At 44.5% G+C, this 20,000-nt stretch overlaps 3 protein-coding genes across 3 annotated transcripts in view; all 3 read left to right on the top strand.

The window, feature by feature from the left end:
• Positions 1 to 108: 108 nt before the first annotated feature.
• slc10a7 (solute carrier family 10 member 7) lies at positions 109 to 11,898 on the top strand. The gene is made up of 12 exons (XM_063187399.1): positions 109 to 343; positions 1,005 to 1,087; positions 3,398 to 3,534; positions 4,926 to 5,001; positions 5,639 to 5,677; positions 6,790 to 6,825; positions 7,278 to 7,361; positions 7,702 to 7,867; positions 9,226 to 9,277; positions 9,495 to 9,568; positions 9,944 to 10,089; positions 11,122 to 11,898. The coding sequence occupies exons 1-12, from the start codon at positions 244 to 246 to the stop codon at positions 11,146 to 11,148; spliced, it is 1,020 nt and encodes a 339-aa protein (XP_063043469.1). The 5' UTR covers positions 109 to 243; the 3' UTR covers positions 11,149 to 11,898.
• Positions 11,899 to 12,540: 642 nt separating this feature from the next.
• anapc10 (anaphase promoting complex subunit 10) lies at positions 12,541 to 16,553 on the top strand. Its single transcript, XM_063187398.1, has 5 exons — positions 12,541 to 12,700; positions 13,094 to 13,210; positions 13,745 to 13,835; positions 14,720 to 14,840; positions 15,386 to 16,553. The coding sequence occupies exons 2-5, from the start codon at positions 13,096 to 13,098 to the stop codon at positions 15,614 to 15,616; spliced, it is 558 nt and encodes a 185-aa protein (XP_063043468.1). The 5' UTR covers positions 12,541 to 12,700; positions 13,094 to 13,095; the 3' UTR covers positions 15,617 to 16,553.
• A 1,982-nt stretch (positions 16,554 to 18,535) lies between these two features.
• The window catches only part of LOC134437373 (mucin-5AC-like), a 9,420-nt gene continuing 7,955 nt past the window's right edge, over positions 18,536 to 20,000 (top strand). The window contains exon 1 of the mRNA XM_063186866.1: positions 18,536 to 18,613. Coding sequence (XP_063042936.1) covers positions 18,568 to 18,613 — 46 coding nt within the window. The 5' untranslated portion in view covers positions 18,536 to 18,567. The remainder of the gene's footprint in view (positions 18,614 to 20,000) is intronic.

Raw genomic sequence — 20,000 nt, 5'->3', positions numbered from 1 at the left:
TTATTTATTATGTGTAAACGGTAATGCCTTCAAAAACTTATGCGCTTCTTTTAGCATAATTACGGTCGTGATGGTGACATACACGCGTATGTGTCCGGAAGTGGGGGAGCAGCAAGCGAGCCGAGCCAACTGAGGCTCCAGTGGAGAAGAGAGAAGGGTCTGTGTGTCAACTGTACATCGAGAGGTCTACGGGGAGAGAGAGAGGCATACATGCAGGGTGGCTGCTGAGGGCTGCCTCTTGCTATGGGTTTACTTGCGCGAATACGCAAGGAATGGTTTATAATCGGAATAGTCGTGGCAATTGGATGCGCAAGACTTGAGCCTTCTGTTGGGGTGAAAGGAGGTAAGTCTGGAGGATTCAGTCCTATGGCGAGACTGCGTAAAACAGGAACAAAAGTCCGACTGTTCTGTTGACAGATAATTTAAACTTTCCAGCTACTTCTTTGCTATTGTAGTTCATCATTGGCCTCGATAAAACATCTAGAACACGAGGAATAACATGAATACCAACTAGTCGATGGTCCAGTTTAACTGCCTAACTCGCACCACAAAGCATCCATGGGATTAAGCCTATCCAGGAGCCTGAATGGCTTGTGTGTTCCCCCAATGTACCTCATATGGTCACGCGCATCCATAGTGACACGTAGCCACCCGGACCTGCGCGCGGGCTGGGCATCCCCTGTAAACACATCACACCTGGTGTTTGAGAGGACGGACGTGTGACTGAAGCATCTCTCTCTCTCTCTCTCTCTCTCTCTCTCTCTCTCTCTCTCTCTCTCTCTCTCTCTCTCTCTCTCTCTCTCTCTCTCTCTCTCTCTCTCTCTCTCTCTCTCTCTCTCAAGCACCAACATCCATCAATCTTTCTGTCCTTACAAACACCTCCATCACCTTGCTCTTTCTTGGCCATGTGACAGAGTAGCCTTTCAGAGTAGTGTGATGTGTGTTCAGCTTTGTTTGTGTTGTGCTTTTCTCAACTTCCTTCCTTGCCTTGTCTTTTCACCCAGGTCCTCTTCGGCCAGAGATCACTGTGTCTTACATCGCCGTCTCTGCCATCTTCCTCAACAGTGGTCTGTCACTGAAGACAGAGGTACAGTAAACAGAGTTCATTTTCCAATTTCCTGACTTGTTTGATTAATTATACTTCTCATGCTAATTGCTGTCATATCGACTACTGTCAGGGAAGTCAACAGGGGAAACAAAGTGGTCAGGGAGATGAGGGGCCCAGAATTGGATCCCCATTACGCTGTTTAAAGTGGGTGGGCCCTTTCAGATGACCTGGCCCGGCCAAAGCTGTCAGCGGCCCGGGCTTCTGTCATACTATGATTGGCAGTGCCGTGGTTGCTCTAAGGGGGCAAGTCAAGCTAGTTCCTCCCATCCTTTCCTGTTGGCTTGCGGCCGGTTCCTAGGCAAGAGTGTCGCTCAGTTGGGTAAAGTGTGACTGAGTCACCAGGGCCCCATGTGAAAAGAGGGCGCACAAAAGTGCCTGATTTATGTAGACAGTATGTGCCTGGGGGCAGGCCCACCGACAAGGGGGGCCACACAGGTGTGTTGTCCTGTGCCCAGGTAGACAGGGGGCCCAGGATTGGGTCCCCATTACATTGTATTGGATAGAGGGCACTTTCAGATGACTTTGTCCTGGGCCCACCGAAAAGCTGTTAGTGGCCCTGCCTGGGGTGGGGGTGGGGGGGGTTCCATTGGAATAATGGTAGGCCTTTAGTACCTTAGCCCACTGATCCACCGTGTCCCAATTGTACAACGTTAGCCCCGAGGCCCAACTTCTTTGTCGCTTTACTATAGTCATAGTAATTGTTTTTTTAAGGATTATAAGTCTGTCAACACAAATTCCTTGAAGCAACAGTCGTAACTTTTCGCGCCTCACACACCCAAAAACGAGCCCAGTGTTTTTCCTGTGAACATCTGCTGTACAGAAGGAGTTGATGTCCGTCGCCTTCCTCCATGTGCAACTGCAACTGTTAGCTGAGTCTATGTGTGTACCGGATGCCAACTAGCAGAGTACGGTGGTAGAACGTTTGTAAACTTCCCTCCCAAAGCGTCATGCAGATGTGACGGTGCTGAGCTGTTGGCCTAGACCTGTGTGTTCCTTGATTCAGTATCAATGCGAATGACTTGGGAGCTTGGTTACAGTTACTTGTGAGATCTTAAGTATAAACTTATCATATGAACTACCAGAGCCATCTAATAACAGAGTTGCGCAAACCGGGGACCAGGAAGTCGGTTGGTGATGTGATTCGCGTAGATTAAAATGTTTCTTAACAGTAAACTTCTGTTCGTTGGAAACTAACACAGAACCATCACATACCAAACAAAGATTAAGTACAAACAAATTACATTACCTTTACCACATTTTCTGTGTTTTACGGCCACCTCCTGGAACTAAGTAACTTCTAATAGAACTAAAGTCAATGGGGATTTCCATGTTAACGCTCCGTGAGGCTCCATGAGAGCCGCCATTGCTGTGGAAAGATTGGTCCATAGAGGTCTATGGGACTGGCGTAACTCTGATATTAGTTGGCTCTGTGAACTACGAAGAGATGTCACTGATGACCAAACCGACGAAAGCACTTTTGGAGCGACGTTGGCCCCAAGACAGTCAAACTACCATAGTTCCTCCCGTCCTTCTCTGTTGCTTGTGGCCTTGTGATGCAAGGCTCAACTTCTTTGGGGATCAAACAGTAGTATTATTCGATAACGGGCAAACGCATGATTAAAATGTCATCTTCTCATTTGAAATCGGTATGTTGAATTGCCATTAAGCCGCCCCAAAAGTTGCTCTGCCTAGTTTGACAGCAAGGAAATTTCACGGAGGCAGGGAAACACCGAGGCAAGAGGACACAAGCAACAGGAAAGGACAGGAGGAACTTGTTTGACCCTCAGCCTCTCTGTCATACCAACAAGCCTAGCTCTTACGGTGTCACAGTTGGGGGCACATGTGTGTAGACTTTTGCCCATTGACTTTTCACTCAATGTGCCTGACAAGCCCAGGAATTAACTCTTTGTTTGTTTCGCCTGTGTGACCTTTTCCTTTTGTTTTCTCTGCTCTGTAGGAGTTTGCGTCAGCTCTCCTGCACGTGCAACTTTACCTGGAATTAACCCTTTGTTTCCCCTGAACAGTATTTCCCACAAACTTGGTAGCATTGTGTACTACAGGCAAAAAAGGTGGACCAGTGCAATGTTAGGTGTATACACCAAGTAGGCAGGCCTATGTGTGGCTGTTGATCAGTTTGAGGTGCTCGATTTTCATGTTGTGGTGCTACACCACAGTATGGTCTATGTATGGGGAACACTCCCTCAGTGACCTTTTTTCTTTTCTTTTCTTTTCTTTTCTTTTCTTTTCTTTTCTTTTCTTTTCTTCTCTTTTCTTTTCTCTGTTGTGTAGGAGTTGGCGTCAGCTCTCCTCCACGTGCGCCTGCACCTGTTCGTCCAGAGCTTCACCCTCCTCTTCTTCCCAGCATGCATCTGGCTCCTGGTCCGCGTCCTGGAGCTCACCTCCATGAACCAATGGCTGTTGAGAGGGTGCGTACACACACACACACACACACACACACACACACACACACACACACACACACACACACACACACACACCTTGGAGCTCACCTCCATGAAGCAATGGCTGCTGAGAGGGTGCGCCTATGGTCACGCCTACGGTCATGAAATTACATGAAATGCATGGGCACGCCCATATGCACATTAGCACAGAAGAAATGCACAACCACTATACAACTGACAGAAGCCCACACACACACCATGTAGTCCTATGCAGTATGTATTACAGTACAGTATGTGTATTACATTGCAGTATGCATGCACACAGGCACTCACACTCACACACAAGGAACTAAATTGGATGCAGCCATTCCTTATCTGTGTAGAACATAGTGTAAATGCAACAGATTGTGACATCACCAGTCTCTCTGAGTCTGAATGAATGAAATGGAGGTGGGTGTTCCTTCAGTGAAACCAAGGGCAAACATCCTCATCCAGTGTTGTATGTACAGTATGTGTATTTATGTCTTTGTGAGGAGTTACCTAGTCTGGATTGAGGACACAATACACTGCGTTGGTGGCTGTTTGACTAGCTGTGAGGGGATTCCATGAGTCAACAAAATGATTAAACTTGCTTTCTAAACTGTATCTTTTTGTCTCAAATGCCATACAGTGTCTTATAATTCTGGATTTTGCGTCATAGACTGAGGGCGGCATTGATTGTTTTTACTGCTGTTGTTGCTTGTGAGCCAGGTCTGAGTGGGTTATCTTTTGGTAGCAAGTTGTTATCAGGCCTGCTCGGTTATGGTGCCCCGTTTACTGGTGATTATGGCTGTCTAATGGCGGCCTTCGGAGAGATAGCCCAGAGAAACGCTAGACTGGATAGCAGGCGAGAAACAAGGCTATCGGCAGCCTGCCTGCTATCAGCTAGTGTGAAGATTATAAAGGAGTTTACACACACATGCTCGCTCGCGCTTGCACACACACGCTCACATATGCACAGACACAGACACAGACACTGACACTGACACTGACACTGACACTGACACTGACACAGACATATTTGGATAATTATGTTGTCAAACTTTCACTTTCAAGCTCATACAACAGTAGCCACAAATAAATGTAGTTACTCATGATTTAATGTTTAAAATTGTAATTGTGTGTGTGTGTGAGAGTGTGAGAGAGAGAGAGAGAGAGTGTGAGAGAGAGAGAGTGTGAGAGAGTGTGAGAGTGTGAGAGAGAGAGAGAGAGAGAGAGAGAGAGAGAGAGAGAGAGAGAGAGAGAGAGAGAGAGAGAGAGAGAGAGAGAGAGAGAGAGAGAGAGAGAAAGAAAATGTATGGTACTGGATGTGCGTGTTTTGGGATTGCCATTTGATTTGGTGTGTGTGCATGTGTCTGTGTGATGTGATCTTCAAGGTTGCAGACAGTTGGCTGTATGCCCCCACCAGTGTCCTCTGCTGTCATCCTTACCAAAGCTGTCGGAGGAAATGAGGTAACCGCACTGTGTGTGTTTGTGTGTGTGTGAACGCGCGCGCGCGTGTGCGTGCATGCGTGAGTTTTTGTTTGTGTGTATCAGAGAGGAAGAGGGTGAGCGAGATAGTGGATATGAATATGCCTGCAAAAAGAAAGAAAAACCCTCTGTGGAAACTCCTATTGTCTTTGTGACACAACACTCCACTGCGCACAGTTCACACTCACACAACGTAACTGCATTTCTGCCTAACCTGGCGCTCCAACTGGCGCCCCAAAGGAGAAGCATGGCAGGACTGTATCATGCTGTGTGTGTGTGTGCAGCACAGCGGAATGGTACCATGTTCAAGGTATCTCAGTCATGGAGAAGATGGGTAAAGGATAATCACTCCCACCTGGTGGGTAGGGATTTAAACTGTATACCCCCTAACTGCTTGCCCATGACTGCATGTCAGCGATTATGTTTCATATCTGTGTGTGTGTGTGTGTGTGTGTGTGTGTGTGTGTGTGTGTGTGTGTGTGTGTGTGTGTGTGTGTGTGTGTGTGTGTGTGTGTGTGTGAGAGAGGATTGTATTTGCTAATCTCTTAGCCAAGTGTAAAGTGTTTCTCCTCTCTCCTCTTGGCCAAGTGTAAAGCATTTCTCCTCTCTCCTACTGCAGGCTGCAGCCATCTTCAACTCTGCCTTTGGCAGTTTCCTGGTGAGTATGTGAAACACTGAGCTAACATTATTTTACTGCACAAATATGACATTTTGGATATCTTGTTTTTCTAGTTTCAAGTAAAAACATCTTGTCAAAAGTAAAAATTACCTAGTGCGTTGGAACTAGACCATGGAAGTAGAGCTTGGACTATTTAGAGACTTTAGACATTTGTCCATGGGGCAAGTCATTTTTCTTGATCAGATTTTTACTCTCTTCAAGCTAATTTTATGCTTGTAACAAGGACCACTTCATAGGACAGGCAGGGACCTTACCTGTGCCAAACCAAATCCTTTTTTTCCCTTTTCTTTTGTTTCATTGTTACCTGAATGTATTTATTAGAATTAATCGGAATGCATTTATTGGATGTGTGCAACTGGATGTATTTATTGGATTATCATTTATGTCATAATATTACGTTTACAATGCATCTGTGTTTGACAGGAAAGCTGAGGAACATTTCAGTTTGCTAGCAGACACTTTTATCCAAAGCAACTTACAAGTCTTACATACTTACAGTGTGGGGAGGGACAGGGTATGTGAATCAATATACAGTGTGGACTTGTCTTAGTATTACACAATATATGAACACTCCATGGCTGAAGTGCCCTTGAGCAAGGCACTAGGGCTGTAGCGATATTGTATCGAGCCGAGAAATCACGATACGCAGAGTTAGGATACTGTATCGCGATACAAGGAGGCAGGATTGTGAGGAGGCATGCTTTCAAAGTTTTGTTGCCTTTCAGTCCAGAAAACAACCACATGATATAATTTCTTTGTGCCTCAAATCATCATCATTGTTATTTATTTTATTTTTTTAAACATTATTGGTGGCCTCTTATAACCCATTTCACCTATAAACTATCATAGTTTTCAAAGATTTCAAAAATCGTTGGGTGTATCGAACACTGCTCCAGAGACTGTAACCAATACCCTGTAAGATCTAAGTTGCTTCGGACAAAAATGTCAGCCATGTGTAATGTGGTCAAGTCAAGTGCATTGTATCCCCTCTGCTTTGGCTAGTAACATTTGATGATACTAAATTTAGTGGGATGTGTATTTGGCCAGGCATGACAGCAGTGTTCTTCAACCTTGTTCTCTGTTTTTGGCAGGGCATCGTGGTGACCCCTCTGCTGCTGCTCCTGTTTGTAAGTGGACCCCCCCCCCTCTTTCTCTCTCTCTCTCTCTCTCTGTCTCTCTCTCTCTCTCTCTCTCTCTCTCTGCATTGTGTGACGGTAGTGTGAGGACTGATCTGATACGAATGTGTTGCCATGTCTCTGTGTCATCAATGCATGTACTGTATCTCAGTGTGCTTATTATTGTACATCACACACTGCCTGGAGTGATTGGTAGCCTTAAGTGTGTGTGTGTGTGTGTGTATGTGTGTGTGTGTGTGTGTGTGTGTGTGTGTGTGTGTGTGTGTGTGTGTGTGTGTGTGTGTGTGTGTGTAGAGGGTCTGGTCAATAATGATGCACGTGTGTAGCATACGTGCGTGCGTGTGTGTGTGACTAATTGTGTGTGTGTGTGTGTGTGTGTGTGTGTGTGTGTGTGTGTGTGTGTGTGTGTGTGTGTGTTTGTGTGTGTGTGTGTGTGTTTTCAGCTGGGCTCCTCCTCTGCGGTGCCCTTCTCTTCAATCTTCTCTCAGCTCTTCATGACTGTCGTCGTCCCCCTGCTCATCGGACAGGTGTGTGTGTGTGTGTGTGTACACATAGGTGGTGCGAGATTTGTTAAAGGACTGGTTTGGGGGGGTGCAAGCGAGCGTGTTCTCCGTTAACTGTGTGTGTGTGTGTGTGTGTGTGTGTGGTTGGAGTGAGCGTGTCCTCCGTTAACTGTGTGTGTGTGTGTGTGTGTGTGTGTGTGTGTGTGTGTGTGTGTGTGTGTGTGTGTGTGTGTGTGTGTGTGTGTGTGTGTGTGTGTGTGTGGTTGGAGTGAGCGTGTCCTCCGTTAACTCTGTGTGTGTGTGTGTGTGTGTGTGTGTGTGTGTGTGTGTGTGTGTGTGTGTGTGTGTGTGTGTGTGTGTGCAGGTGTTGCGGCGCTGGCTGAAGGACTGGTTGGAGAGGGCTCGTCCTCCGTTCGGGACCGTCAGTAGCGTTGTGCTGCTCCTCATCATATACAGCACCTTCTGCGAGAGCTTCAGCAGACCAGACACACACATAGACCACGTCAGCCTACTGCTGCTCTGCTTTATAGGTGAGAGAGAGAGAAAATGTAAGCCGTGTTGGTGTGATTAATGTTACTGAACAGATGTCCTCTGTTAAAGGGACCCTGTGCAGAAAATGGTCAAAAAAGGTACTGCAACTATACTGCTCATTGAAACTGGGTTGGCTATCGCCAAATTTGATATTTACATGAAAGTTTACTGAGTAATAAACAAATATTTTCTAGTATGGTCCAAGTAGAGTCATTTTTGCAGCTAAAAATGGCTATTTTTAGAAATTCAAAATGGCAGACCATGGAGAAGATCCCCCTTTTCATGTATGAAGTGCAATTTTCCCAGTCCTAATTATGAATACTTGATGGTGGTGGTACGTATTCATGAAAAAGGTAACATTAGTCAATGGGCAGCAAGAATTCTGGAGATGAACAACTAAACATCTCACACAGTGTCCCTTTAATGTTTGCAATGTTAATCCCCCCATTGGTGTATTAAACTTGTGCAACTCACCCTCTGTGTCCCTGCACATGTCGATGTCTAGCACTGTTAGCACCACACAGTATGCCTCACTTTCACAAAGCCCACGGAGCAGGCATGATAATGCCGTGTACAGACCAGGAGCGAATGAAGCGACGGAAGTCATTATTTCTCTATGGAGGGCACGCGACCTGCGCTACCAAAGCGAATTCGCCAGGAGCGAAGCTTCTTGAACCACCAGAACGAATTTTGACGATTAAACTCAATCTAATCGCAGGCGAATTCGCTCTGACGCTGTTCGGCGAAAACCAATCGGAACGTTCATATCTCTGAATGTCCCAGGCTGTCAAGCCAGAGCCGTTATGTGATTAGCTGAATCAAACATGTCAATGCTGCGTCTGGAGTGTATACAGCTAATTCGAGGCGAAACTTCTTCTGCTACCCACGCTACCAGGCAGCGTAGTTCGCTCTTGGTCTGGACACGGCGAAAGGCGGCTACTTCGGTAGCCGTCCTCCCCAAAAAATGAAGGGTTCCGGGTCTTCCCCTAGCCAGGGAAGCTAACTCAGCTAACTTAGCTAGTCTGGCGAACTTGGCTAACCGCGGTTCCGTGAGGTCACGTAACTGGGTTTCTTTGTCCCACAATCCCTGTGTTGCACTATCAGGGATACGTCGCAAGAGGGAGCTATAAGACAAGGCAAATTAAACAAGTCCCTCCACACAAACTTAAGCCAACCAGACAGGCATGCGTGAGTGCTAGAGCTTTAGCAGACCAGACACACACATGAACCACCTCCGCCTACTGCCGCCCTCTGTGTTCTTCCCTCTCCTAGTATTAGGCCACCAGCATTTTTTAAATGGCATTACAATGTAAGAAACTCACTTCTGTGTTCTGTATGTTCTCTCCTCTCCTGCTAGTCTTCTCGGTGCAGTTGAGTTTCATGCTCCTGACCTTCGTCATCTCCACCAGGTGAGACCCGACCCGATTACCAGTAACGCCAATTAATTCCCCCAAGACGTTCACCGTTACTGCTAATTCAATTACATCACACTTCATTGGACACTTTTTTTCTTGTTCAAAATAACTTACAGCTCCTTTGTACAATTTGTCAGTCTACTGTCAAACGCCTCTTGCATCGTAATTTGACAATACAATTTGACTGTGTGTGTGCCTGTGTGTTCCACAGACCAGCGTCAGGGTTCAGCCCAGCCGATACTGTGGCCATTGTGTTCTGCGCCACACACAAGTCACTCACGCTGGGTAAGACGTGTGTGTGTGTGTGTGTGTGTGTGTGTGTGTGTGTGTGTGTGTGTGCGTGCGTGTGTATGTGTGCGTGTGTGTGTGTGCGCAGGTATCCCCATGCTGAAGATAGTGTTTGCGGGTGATGAGAACTTATCTCTAGTGTGTGTGTGTGTGTGTGTGCGTGTGTGTGTGTGCGCAGGTATCCCCATGCTGAAGATAATGTGTGCGGGTGATGAGAACTTATCTTGTGTGTGTGTGTGTGTGTGTGTGTGTGTGTGTGTGTGTGTGTGTGTGTGTGTGTGTTCAGGTATCCCCATTCTAAAGATAATGTGTGTGGGTGATGAGAACTTATCTTGTGTGTGTGCGTGTATGTGTGCGTGTGTGTGTGTGCAGGTATCCCCATGCTGAAGATAGTGTTTGCGGGTGATGAGAACCTGTCGCTGGTGTCGGTGCCGCTGCTGGTGTACCACCCGGCTCAGATACTGCTGGGCAGCGTACTGGTACCCTCCATCAGAGCATGGATGACCAGCCGACAGAAGGTAACACACACGCACGCACACGCACAGACACACACACCATACTGGTACGCTCCATCAGAGCATGGATGACCAGCCGACAGAACACACACACACACACGCCCCATACTGGTACCTTCCATAAGAGCATGAATGACCAGCCGACACACATTTCATTTGTGACCGTTGCAAATTCCCTATTTGAAGATGCAAGTTTTTGTTGCAAAGTATACAGTATGCATTCAATATGCATTTCTCTCTCTCTCTCTCTCTCTCTCTCTCTCTCTCTCTCTCTCTCTCTCTCTCTCTCGCTCTCTCAGTCTCCTCTGTTAATTCAATAGGAAGGAATTACAGTAACTGAGTGAGTAACTGAGTAAGACAAGACCGTACGTTTACCATCTCTCTCCTAAGAGGTGTCAACTTGTCAATCTCAAACTAATTTGGCATACGTTTAAGTCAATAATTCAACTTTTTGTTGTTTCTCAATGTATTGGTTGAGGAAAATTAATCCCGTCAGATTATTGTCATTAAGGGTGTGTTATTTTTAAGCACAATATCTGGAAAAATCAATATGAAATTATTATTTTTTCACATTTTACAATATGAAATCGCACTGATGCTTAATTACTGACAATAACCACCACTCCTCTGTATTAATTAAATAAAATAAATTAATTTTAATTGTGATAAAGGCGGATAATGCCGTCAAACATAATTCATTCAATTTCGATCTCTACCTGTTGATATCGGGATCAAATTGTGTTTCGCTTTATCCTTTCCCCGTCTCAATTTTATACGGGAAGTATGTGCTTCGCTCTAAAAGTGCTTTAATTCTAGATGGTGTGTGTCTGTAGGTTCGGGGGGTGCATGTGTACATGGGTGTACGTACCTACTATGCCTGAGCAGACCTTTTACAGCATATGCATTTGGATGTATTTTTCTATTCCATTGAACTTCGTCTTGACTTTTGTGTCTCCTCTTTGTGTGTGTGTGTGTGTGTGTGTGTGCGTGTGTGTCTATGTGTCTATGTGTTTCTGACCTTGTGTTCCCTCCCAGGCTATGAAGCTGACGAGCCCCATCTAACACATGATCATTGTCCCCAAAGGGAAGTGCCTTATCGTCATCACGTCGACACTGAATGACACACAACTCTGAAGATTCCATTACCTTCTTTTTTTTCTTTTTTCCTTTTTTTTACTCACCAGAATGTAGTTTATTTTTTTACTTGTGATGAGCCATTCCTTACACTACTGTCGCACCCACACACACAGGAAGCAAGAATATTGTTGTGCTCAAGATGCATCAAAAAATTAACAAGTGCGTGGACCCAAATGGAAAGGTTCAAAACGGTCAAGCACGAAGGAGGTTTTTTTTTAGAGAGCAGAGTAGAGCAGATGTTTTAGGGTTCTGCTTTCATCAGTGCTGTCTGTGCTCACATGACCAAACCTTATTTACTGATCAGGGTTGCGTTTCTTGAAGTTTCCGTACCTAACTATATTAGCTACTTTGGTGGTTGCAATTCAATTTCTCTTAAGCAATTAACGAAGTTGCTAACTGGGTAGCAGCGACGTTTTCAAAGAAACAGGGTCCAGGCTAAAGCCTCAAACATTCACACACTCCCTCAGATACATATCTCCACACAACCATCTACAGTAGACTGTTGTGCGGTTACGTTGTTACTGAAAGCTCTGAAAGCTCTTGTGTTGTTACTGAAAGCTCTTTTTTTAAATTATATTTCTGAATCATCACTCATACACACTCTTGTTACAATGATGTGAAGTATGATATTTTTACTGCCCTGCTTTTGGAGTAAAATTTGTTACACACCCCGAACTGTTCTCTGGTGTACCTGTTTTGTTTTGATCATTTGAAATGGATTAAATGTGTGTCTGAATATGTTGGTGATCAGTGTTGGGCAAGTTACTCTAAAACAGTAATGCACTGATTACACGTTGCAGTCTTTTCAAAGTAATCTCTTACACTACAATATTACTATATTTAAAATGTAAGGCATTACACTACTTTTGCATTACTTTAGTTACTCTCGCCTAAATAATAATCTCGCAATTTACAGTGTAAATCAAGCTCATGAGTCATGACTATTTCACTTCCTATCCAGGAGGTGTTTCGGCAGCATGCCGAAAGTAGCAGGTTCAGGAATAGCTTCTTTCTGACCCACCACACTGAACAGCATTAAAATCCAAGTAACAGTATAACTAATTGTAACTACTACTACTTGCATTTGTAGCTAACTAGTATATGGCTTTCCCCCTGTAATGCCTTACATTACTTGGTTACATCAAACAGTAATGCATTACAGTAATTAATTACTTTTGTAACTAGTTACTCCCAACACTATTGGTAATAAGAGAGAAAATGAATATTCCATCACTGGGATGATCTTTTATAAACTGCTCTGAGCATGCTACTGCCACCTAGTGGGCCAAAAAATTACTAGCAAAGATGATGATGAGGTGATGACGCACTATACATGCGCCGAAACCGGGAAACTGAAATTTGAACTGGAAATGCTAGCCATAGGATGACTAGCTGGTTGATGTAGAAATATCGAGCAAGAAATTTCTCTGGAATGGTGCCTAATCTCATATAAGGCCTGAAAACTACAAGTATCAAAGTAAGTGTGCTGTAGGACTACGGTGATTTGGCTTTTTCTTCTGTCTTAACGCCTGCCCTCGCCTTGCTAGTCAACTCCCCCTGTGGTGTTGCTGTCCTGTTTCTATTTGGTTTTACGATTGGCTTAAAAATGTGCGAGTTGTTGTGTTGACTGTCTAATAACAAACTGCTTAAATAATCGTTCTGACATAGGATATATTAATGTATCCAATACTGATGGTGCTATGTAGCGTTCCAGTGTAAGCAATGTCGCAATTTATAAAACTGACCCTGTGTAGCAAAAACAATCACATTTTGCCTTTCAACGTGTAACATTAGAATAGCCTATGGCCAACTTCTGGCATTGTTTATTATCGTAACTGCTGAAAATAGGAAAACCTCTTGTCTTGATTAGTCATGGCAACCCCTGCCAAGACTCCTGCAGGTGCAGATCCGAAACAGCTGGAGCGCACGGGGTCAGTCCGAGAGATTGGCTCCCAGGCCGTGTGGTCGCTGTCATCATGTAAACCCGGTGGGTGCACAGTAGCCTACTTGGTGTTCCCATACTACACGGCTCAGAATATAAAGGCAACACCAACACGATGCAATGCAACTTACTTCAAATGGCCAATCACCTGAGTAACTTCAGTAGACACCATGCGCATGGTACCTCCAGGGGTGAGACAGATATGTGAATCTGCCGGTGATGAAAACGGGAAAAGTAGTCTGAAGACCACATGCAGAATAACTCTACCTACATTTACCTTTTTCCTGATGTATTCACACAACTGAAGATCGAGGCAAAGTCTGGCTGGACTGGCTGATTTCACAGAAGTAGCCTATGATTGCCTTGGAGTTGCACTGTGTTGTGTCGGTATTTCCTTCATTGCTTTGAGCGGTGTATTAAAAATGCCTTTGTCTTTTCCCAAACGACATTTCTCCATTTTGTGCTAACCTCTTTTTTGCTATGTTATGATATTAATCTTGTGTGTGTGTGTGTGTGTGTGTGTGTGTGTGTGTGTGTGTGTGTGTGTGTGTGTGTGTGTGTGTGTGTGTGTGTGTGAAGGGTTTGGAGTAGATCAGCTCCGTGATGACAATCTGGAGACGTACTGGCAGTCGGACGGGTCTCAACCGCACCTAGTCAATATCCAGTTCAGGTAACTGTCTACCTGCCTCTCTTGACATCTTTACACAAGCCCTGCACATTTGTGTGTCAAATTTTCTTCATAATGTGTGTGTGTGAAAGTGAAAAGCGAAAGTCCGCCTGCGAAAATCCCATTGTCATTATGACACAGCACACACGGCTAAGTTGCCTTTATCCCTCACCTGTGCAGGGGGACAGCCCCAAAGGCTGCACTGCAGTGAGTTGGTACCATGCTCAGCGTGCCTCAGTGGAGGAGGGTTGGGTAGATCACTGGTTTATGGCTCGTTCAAAAAGTCGAGAATCCCCAGAAAGCCGACCTGAAACCTCGAGAAAATGAGCGCGAACATTTGGTGACGCAATGTCAGATTGATAATTATCGAGGTTGATCTCAGGCGGAAGTATACAACAACGAGTTCCCGAGCTTGTGTTTGGTGTGACGACACACGCATCATCAACATGGCGCCCATGCATGCAACTGGCATGTAAACAGTATCATAAATGCTAAATATCATCTTGTAATCACTATCAACAACACCAGTTAATGTCATTCAATTGCAGATGCACATATGTCAGTAATGCTGGTCTCTGACTGTTTAATTTAGCTTACTTCAGCTAAAATGATATGTCGTGGATGTGGAGGCTCAAGTGGATGATTCCGGGATCAGTGGCGTTCATGCGCCAAACTCCAGAACTCTGTTGTCATGTGAGCAGTGTCGTCAGCTGTCTCGAGAGGTCCCGAGCCCGTGAAGGCAACATTATTACTCCCCCACCAATCTGACTGGCTGGGAATTCGGTGTGTGTGTGTGTGTGTGTGTGTGTGTGTGTGTGTGTGTGTGTGTGTGTGTGTGTGTGTGTGTGTGTGTGTGTGTGTGTGTGTGTTTATTATAAACATTGAAGGAGGAAGACCACAGTAAAGATGCTGTGCATCTATGCGGATTACAAGTCGGACGAGAGCTACACGCCCAGCAAGATCTCTGTCCGTGTGGGAAACAACTTCCACAACCTCCAGGAGATCAGGGTAACTATGGGAGTTATTACATGTACATACCCCAAGTTATTTTATGCACAGGGTACTACCAATATGTAGAACATTACAGATGCCATCAGCTAATAATGCATAGGCTACGTTCATATTATCATGTCAAGTCAGTCAAGTGTACTTTATTGTTAAAAATCTATGTAACAGGGTTGACACAGAAGTTTGAAATTGCGTTTGACCAGTCTCCAATGTGCAGTTATCATGCACACACGTGTGTTTTTTTGTGCACAGGCCTACAGGGGTGCCCACTTTGGCCAAATCTGTGGTGCGTTTCTCAAAAGTGTAGTTGCATTGCAAACAACAAAGTAGCTAATGTATTGTAGTTAGCAACTATGGTTTCGGGAAATGCACCCCTGTATTGCTACAAACATTCATGATGCAGATCTCGCGCACACACACATCTTTTTAACCTCACTCTATGTGTGTGTGTGTGTGTGTGTGTGTGTGTGTGTATGTGTGTGTGTGTGTGTGTGTGTGTGTGTGTGTGTGTATGTGTGTGTGTGTGTGTGTGTGTCTATGAGCAGCAGTTGGAGATGGTGGAGCCGAGTGGCTGGATCCACATCCCTCTGTGTGACCTGGCAAAGGGCCCCATTCGCACCTTCATGATCCAGATCGCCGTGTTGGCCAACCACCAGAACGGCCGCGACACGCACATGCGCCAGATCAAGGTCTACACGCCCGTGGACGACAGCTCCGTGGGCAAATACCCACGATGCACCACCGTCGACTTCATGATGTACCGCACCATCAGATAACGCACGTGTGTCATCGTTCTCAATGACTGTGTCATACTGACTCTACCAGACTGTCAAAAACCTTTTTCAGAAGTAAAACGAAATAACCTGCCATGGTTTCCTTCCAACATGGCTGGCTGACTTTGCTGAATAATTACTCTACTATTAGATGACCCCAGTATTGTCGTCACCATGACTGTCTTGAATACGTGCACTCTCCCAGACGTATGGGCGTTCCAGTATGCGACCTTGCCTCCTCCACTTGTGCTTGTGGCCTCGTACCAGGAAGTAATGTGTCGTGATGACATCACTGACAACAGCATATCTCGCAAAAGCTCAATTACAGTATAAAGTCATTTTCTCTTTTGCAAACTGGTTGGTGAATGAAGAATAGTCCCCCAAAAATTGTTGTGGCTAGACTGACAGCGGGGAAACTTAATTGTTTTCTCCACGGAGGCAGGGCATCAGCAAAACGTGAGGTCCCAAGCACAAGTGGAGGAAGGGAGGCCGCATATTGGAATGCGCCCCTAGTGTGAGGGGCTTGTGAAGCTCGTGCTCAGGCTACCAAATGCCTGCTTCAAAAGTAAGCACTGCGCAAGAGAACGCAGGGATTCACTTCTGAACTGGATTATTTCATGATAACCTCTCATCACTGGTACTTGGCTCCCGCTCCCTGTGTGGCAGGAGCTAACAGTGGCAACAGAAGAAAAAGTTTGTCTCCCTCTTGTGCCATTTTGTGTGTGTGTGTGTGTGTGTGTGTGTGTGTGTGTGCGCGCCCGCGCGCGCGTGTGTGAAGAGAGCGAGCGAGTGATGATGTTTGTTTGGGTGTTTTTGCATGTGATGACTGCATGTTTGTGTGATTGTGTGTTTAAGTAAACTTTTATGAACAGATGCCATACAGTGTGTTTGTATAAATATATTTGAGGTAACTGTTGAATAAAATGCATATTTACCTGTACTAGCATATTTTCCGCTTTGTTCATTTTTGTCGCATTATTTATTTTTTCCTTTTGTTTATTGCAGTATTGCTGTGGGGACAGACCCCCTTAATGTATTGCTGATGTGCAATGGAACCGTAGAATTTCACACAGAATTTAAAATAAATCTATCTGCACAATGACTGTATAGAAAACGCTTTTAGACTGTGGAAAAGTGCAATACTCCTACAGTTACAAACCAAACTATTAATATTGAAGTTTGGAATTGCAGTCAGTGAGACGGCCATCAAAATAAATAGTTTGGTTTGACCATAAATGTAGCAGTGTTGCACTTTTCTAGTCTAAAAACGATTCCTCGTGATATAGCTGCACCTGAAAAAAAGAAAAACTATGCATGGAACGCAGACCACCTTCTTTATCCTCTGTGTATAGAAAACCGAAATGATAAGTGATACCAGACCTGGCAGTTGTGGTGTTCTGCTTGGAGGAGTTTAGATTTCATTTCTGTCCTGCTAAGAAAAACATGTAGGTTTGGAAGGGAACAACCAGCACTCTACTCTACCCACATATGGCTGATTTGGCCTTTAGGTAAAGAGATTCCTCTGGGGACTCTCCCCTTGTCAAATTCATCATCTCACTCTGACGATTAACGTTTATCATACGTTATTTATATTTAATATAATGTATGAAAATAAAAGAATGAAGAGTTACATTTTGAATGAAACTCAAAGCAGAAAATGTGCACCAAAACCCAAAGAAGACAAGCACCCATTGAATCGACTGTGAAGTAACAGTTTGTGACCTGCCACAGTCGCGGTCTCTTTTTAGCCCACTACTATGACTAACCAACCCCAAAGTCATTTTAAATTTAGACCCTCACACTGATTTCAGGTCTGTTAAATGTCGTTGGGTGCAGCCATTGACCTATAGCTCATGATGTCTTGGATGATCCTTGTCACCCCAACCATGAACTGTTTACTAGATCAGTGGTTCTTAACCTTTTTTCCTTTTCCTCTTTCCTGTGCCCAAGACAAGCCGTGCACCCCCAACCCAAACTTCTACATATATCTACGCACTAAAAAAGGATTTAAGTGATTAATTACAATGATTCTTGCTTGAGACATTAATCAATACCTTCATGACTTTTCATGGGGACCAGAACATGTTTTAATTTGATTTGGCCTAATTATAATGTTCACTAGCAATTTTTGGTCACAACCTGAACACAAACAAAATTCAGCGCACCCACTGAAATCTCTGGCGCACCCCCAGGGGGTGCCCGCACCCCAGGTTAAGAACCACTGTACTAGATTACCATCTGGGAAACGGTACAGAAGCCTGAAGTCTCACACTACCAGACTCCAAAGTAGTTTCTTCCACCAAGCAGTTAGATTACTGAATTCATGCTGAAGACAACAAGGCACTTCCTTTGCACTTTTTTCCCCCCCCCCCCCCCCTCTCTTTTTTATTTTTATTTTTATTTTTATTTTTTAAATCTTTTTGAGGACACAAAAAAGAAACACAACAATTTTTACTCTTTATAGGCTTCAAACCTATAATAAGACGTAATAAACTAATCTTGAATCTTGAATCTTGATGTGATCTAGTAAAGGCAGGGTAACCCGGCAGGGGTGAGTGGGACAAAGTGACAAGTTGTCCCAGGTCCTGGAATAAGAGGGCCCCAGAATTGAGTTCGGTTCTTGTTACATTGAATATATATTGAGGGGGTTGGATCAGATGACTTTGTCTAGACCTAGTCAAATCTCTCAGTGCCCCTGAGTAGGCCTACATGCTGCTACTGTATGCTGAGTCCAACACCGCGTCCCCCTAGACAGCTACAGAAATGAGTCAGTTATACATTCGAGTGTGTGTGTGTGAGTGCGACAGAAAGTGTTTGCACTATTCAGAAGGAAAGAAAGAGCACATCCTGTGCAAAGCGAGCTGTGGTTTCACTGTGTCACTCACACACACACACACACACACACACACACACAGTTCAGTTCAGTGAGTTACTCGTCAAGCAACAAAAGGAACATGAACCTTTTCACAGTGCGCGCCAAAACTTCAATTTTATTATTCGGTAAGAAAAACTTTTTTCTCCTTAATGGATTAAGGCCACGTGAATTGTCAAAGTATTTCGAGGAATTCTGTGATAAGAACAGTACCGTAAGCAGTGATAACAATAGGTCTCGTTGTGTCATCCATTTTTTTTATTGAGAAACTGATACCACCACCATGTGCTTCGTGGCAGAATGGGATGACATTAACCTTAAAACAGCTCCAATACAGTCTTCACAAGTTGTGTTTTAGTTTTATAGTGCCCTATGTTTAAAACGGCTTTTAGACACCATAGTACAACCATTGTCAGAATCTCAAGTTTTAAGTTTCAGTTTATGAGAAAGGTACACCCCCAGGGGTAATGCAAAGTCAGAAAGACTGGAGCTCGCACTCAAAAAAAGACTTGAAAAGAGATGCCCAAATAAAGTGGGTTTTTAATGATCTCACAATATGCCGTGCTGTATTTACAAAGGTGCAAACGTTTCGGGTGATCCCATCCTCAGTGCGAAAAAAAAGGTACACCCCAGGACATGTCCATGAGTGTGTCTGGGTCTGTGATGCTGTGTCTCTGTGCCGCTCAGGGTTACTAGATAACTTTCTAATTTTCCCATACCATATGTACTTTTTGCCTCTTAACTGAAAATTAGGGGCCTCGTGTACTAAGACTTGCGTATATTTCCTACTGAATCTTTGTGTATGTGAAAATCGGCAAAGATACATTATTATGCTTAGAAAAAGTCAGATGCATGGATGCATAAACAGGTTTTCACCCACATGCTCCTGAAATGCATGCACTTTTTCATGTCAAATCAGTCCTGGTACATCTGAACATTTGTGTGAGACATACGTATACTTTTTTTATTTTGTACGCAACCATTGTACATGAAGCAGATGTTTAACTGTTGAGCTGCTGGAGGTATATGTTGTTTTTCAAATGATGCACATACTTAAGCTCAGTGTTTCCTAACTAGGGGTACGTGTATCAAAAGGGGTATGTGAGCACACGGCAGGGGATACATGGGAGGAAAATCATGATAACAAATGTATGAAGTGTAGTCACATTTGGGATAGAGGAAGAGATTTTTTTATTATTATCTAACCCTTGTTTAACCTGGAGAAGTCCCATTGAGCCACACTGGCTCTTCTTCCTGGGAATCTTGGCCAAGAGTGGTAGGCAGCAAGTTAAAAGTTAAAAGAAAATACAAGGACAGAGGACAAAACTAACAAGACATATTATAACCATGGTGGCCCACAGTCTCACGGGGCAGCCCAGGAAGAGAGAGGGCCCAGAATTGGACCCTCCTTAAATTGTATGTATGGAGGAGGGGGGCTTTCAGATTGATTTGTCCCGGACCCGGCCAAGGCTGTCAGCGGCCCTGCTAGTAATGTGCCAGTGTCAATATCAGGGC

Source organism: Engraulis encrasicolus, chromosome 21, assembly GCF_034702125.1.
Source record: "Engraulis encrasicolus isolate BLACKSEA-1 chromosome 21, IST_EnEncr_1.0, whole genome shotgun sequence".
In the NCBI taxonomy this organism is placed as follows: Eukaryota; Metazoa; Chordata; class Actinopteri; order Clupeiformes; family Engraulidae; genus Engraulis; species Engraulis encrasicolus.
Note: the sequence above shows the minus strand (reverse complement) of the source record. Positions and strands in the feature narration are given on the sequence as shown.

What these genes read in the sequence shown, in the direction of transcription:
- anapc10 (XM_063187398.1), top strand. Translation starts at nt 13,096, where the DNA reads ATGGCAACCCCTGCCAAGACTCCTGCAGGTGCAGATCCGAAACAGCTG. An exon ending in GCTGTCATCATGTAAACCCG is followed by an intron (nt 13,211 to 13,744) that starts GTGGGTGCACAG and finishes GTGTGTGTGAAG; the next exon opens with GGTTTGGAGTAGATCAGCTC. An exon ending in CTAGTCAATATCCAGTTCAG is followed by an intron (nt 13,836 to 14,719) that starts GTAACTGTCTAC and finishes TAAACATTGAAG; the next exon opens with GAGGAAGACCACAGTAAAGA.
- slc10a7 (XM_063187399.1), top strand. Translation starts at nt 244, where the DNA reads ATGGGTTTACTTGCGCGAATACGCAAGGAATGGTTTATAATCGGAATA. An exon ending in ACTGCTGCTCTGCTTTATAG is followed by an intron (nt 7,868 to 9,225) that starts GTGAGAGAGAGA and finishes CTCTCCTGCTAG; the next exon opens with TCTTCTCGGTGCAGTTGAGT. An exon ending in GGATGACCAGCCGACAGAAG is followed by an intron (nt 10,090 to 11,121) that starts GTAACACACACG and finishes GTTCCCTCCCAG; the next exon opens with GCTATGAAGCTGACGAGCCC.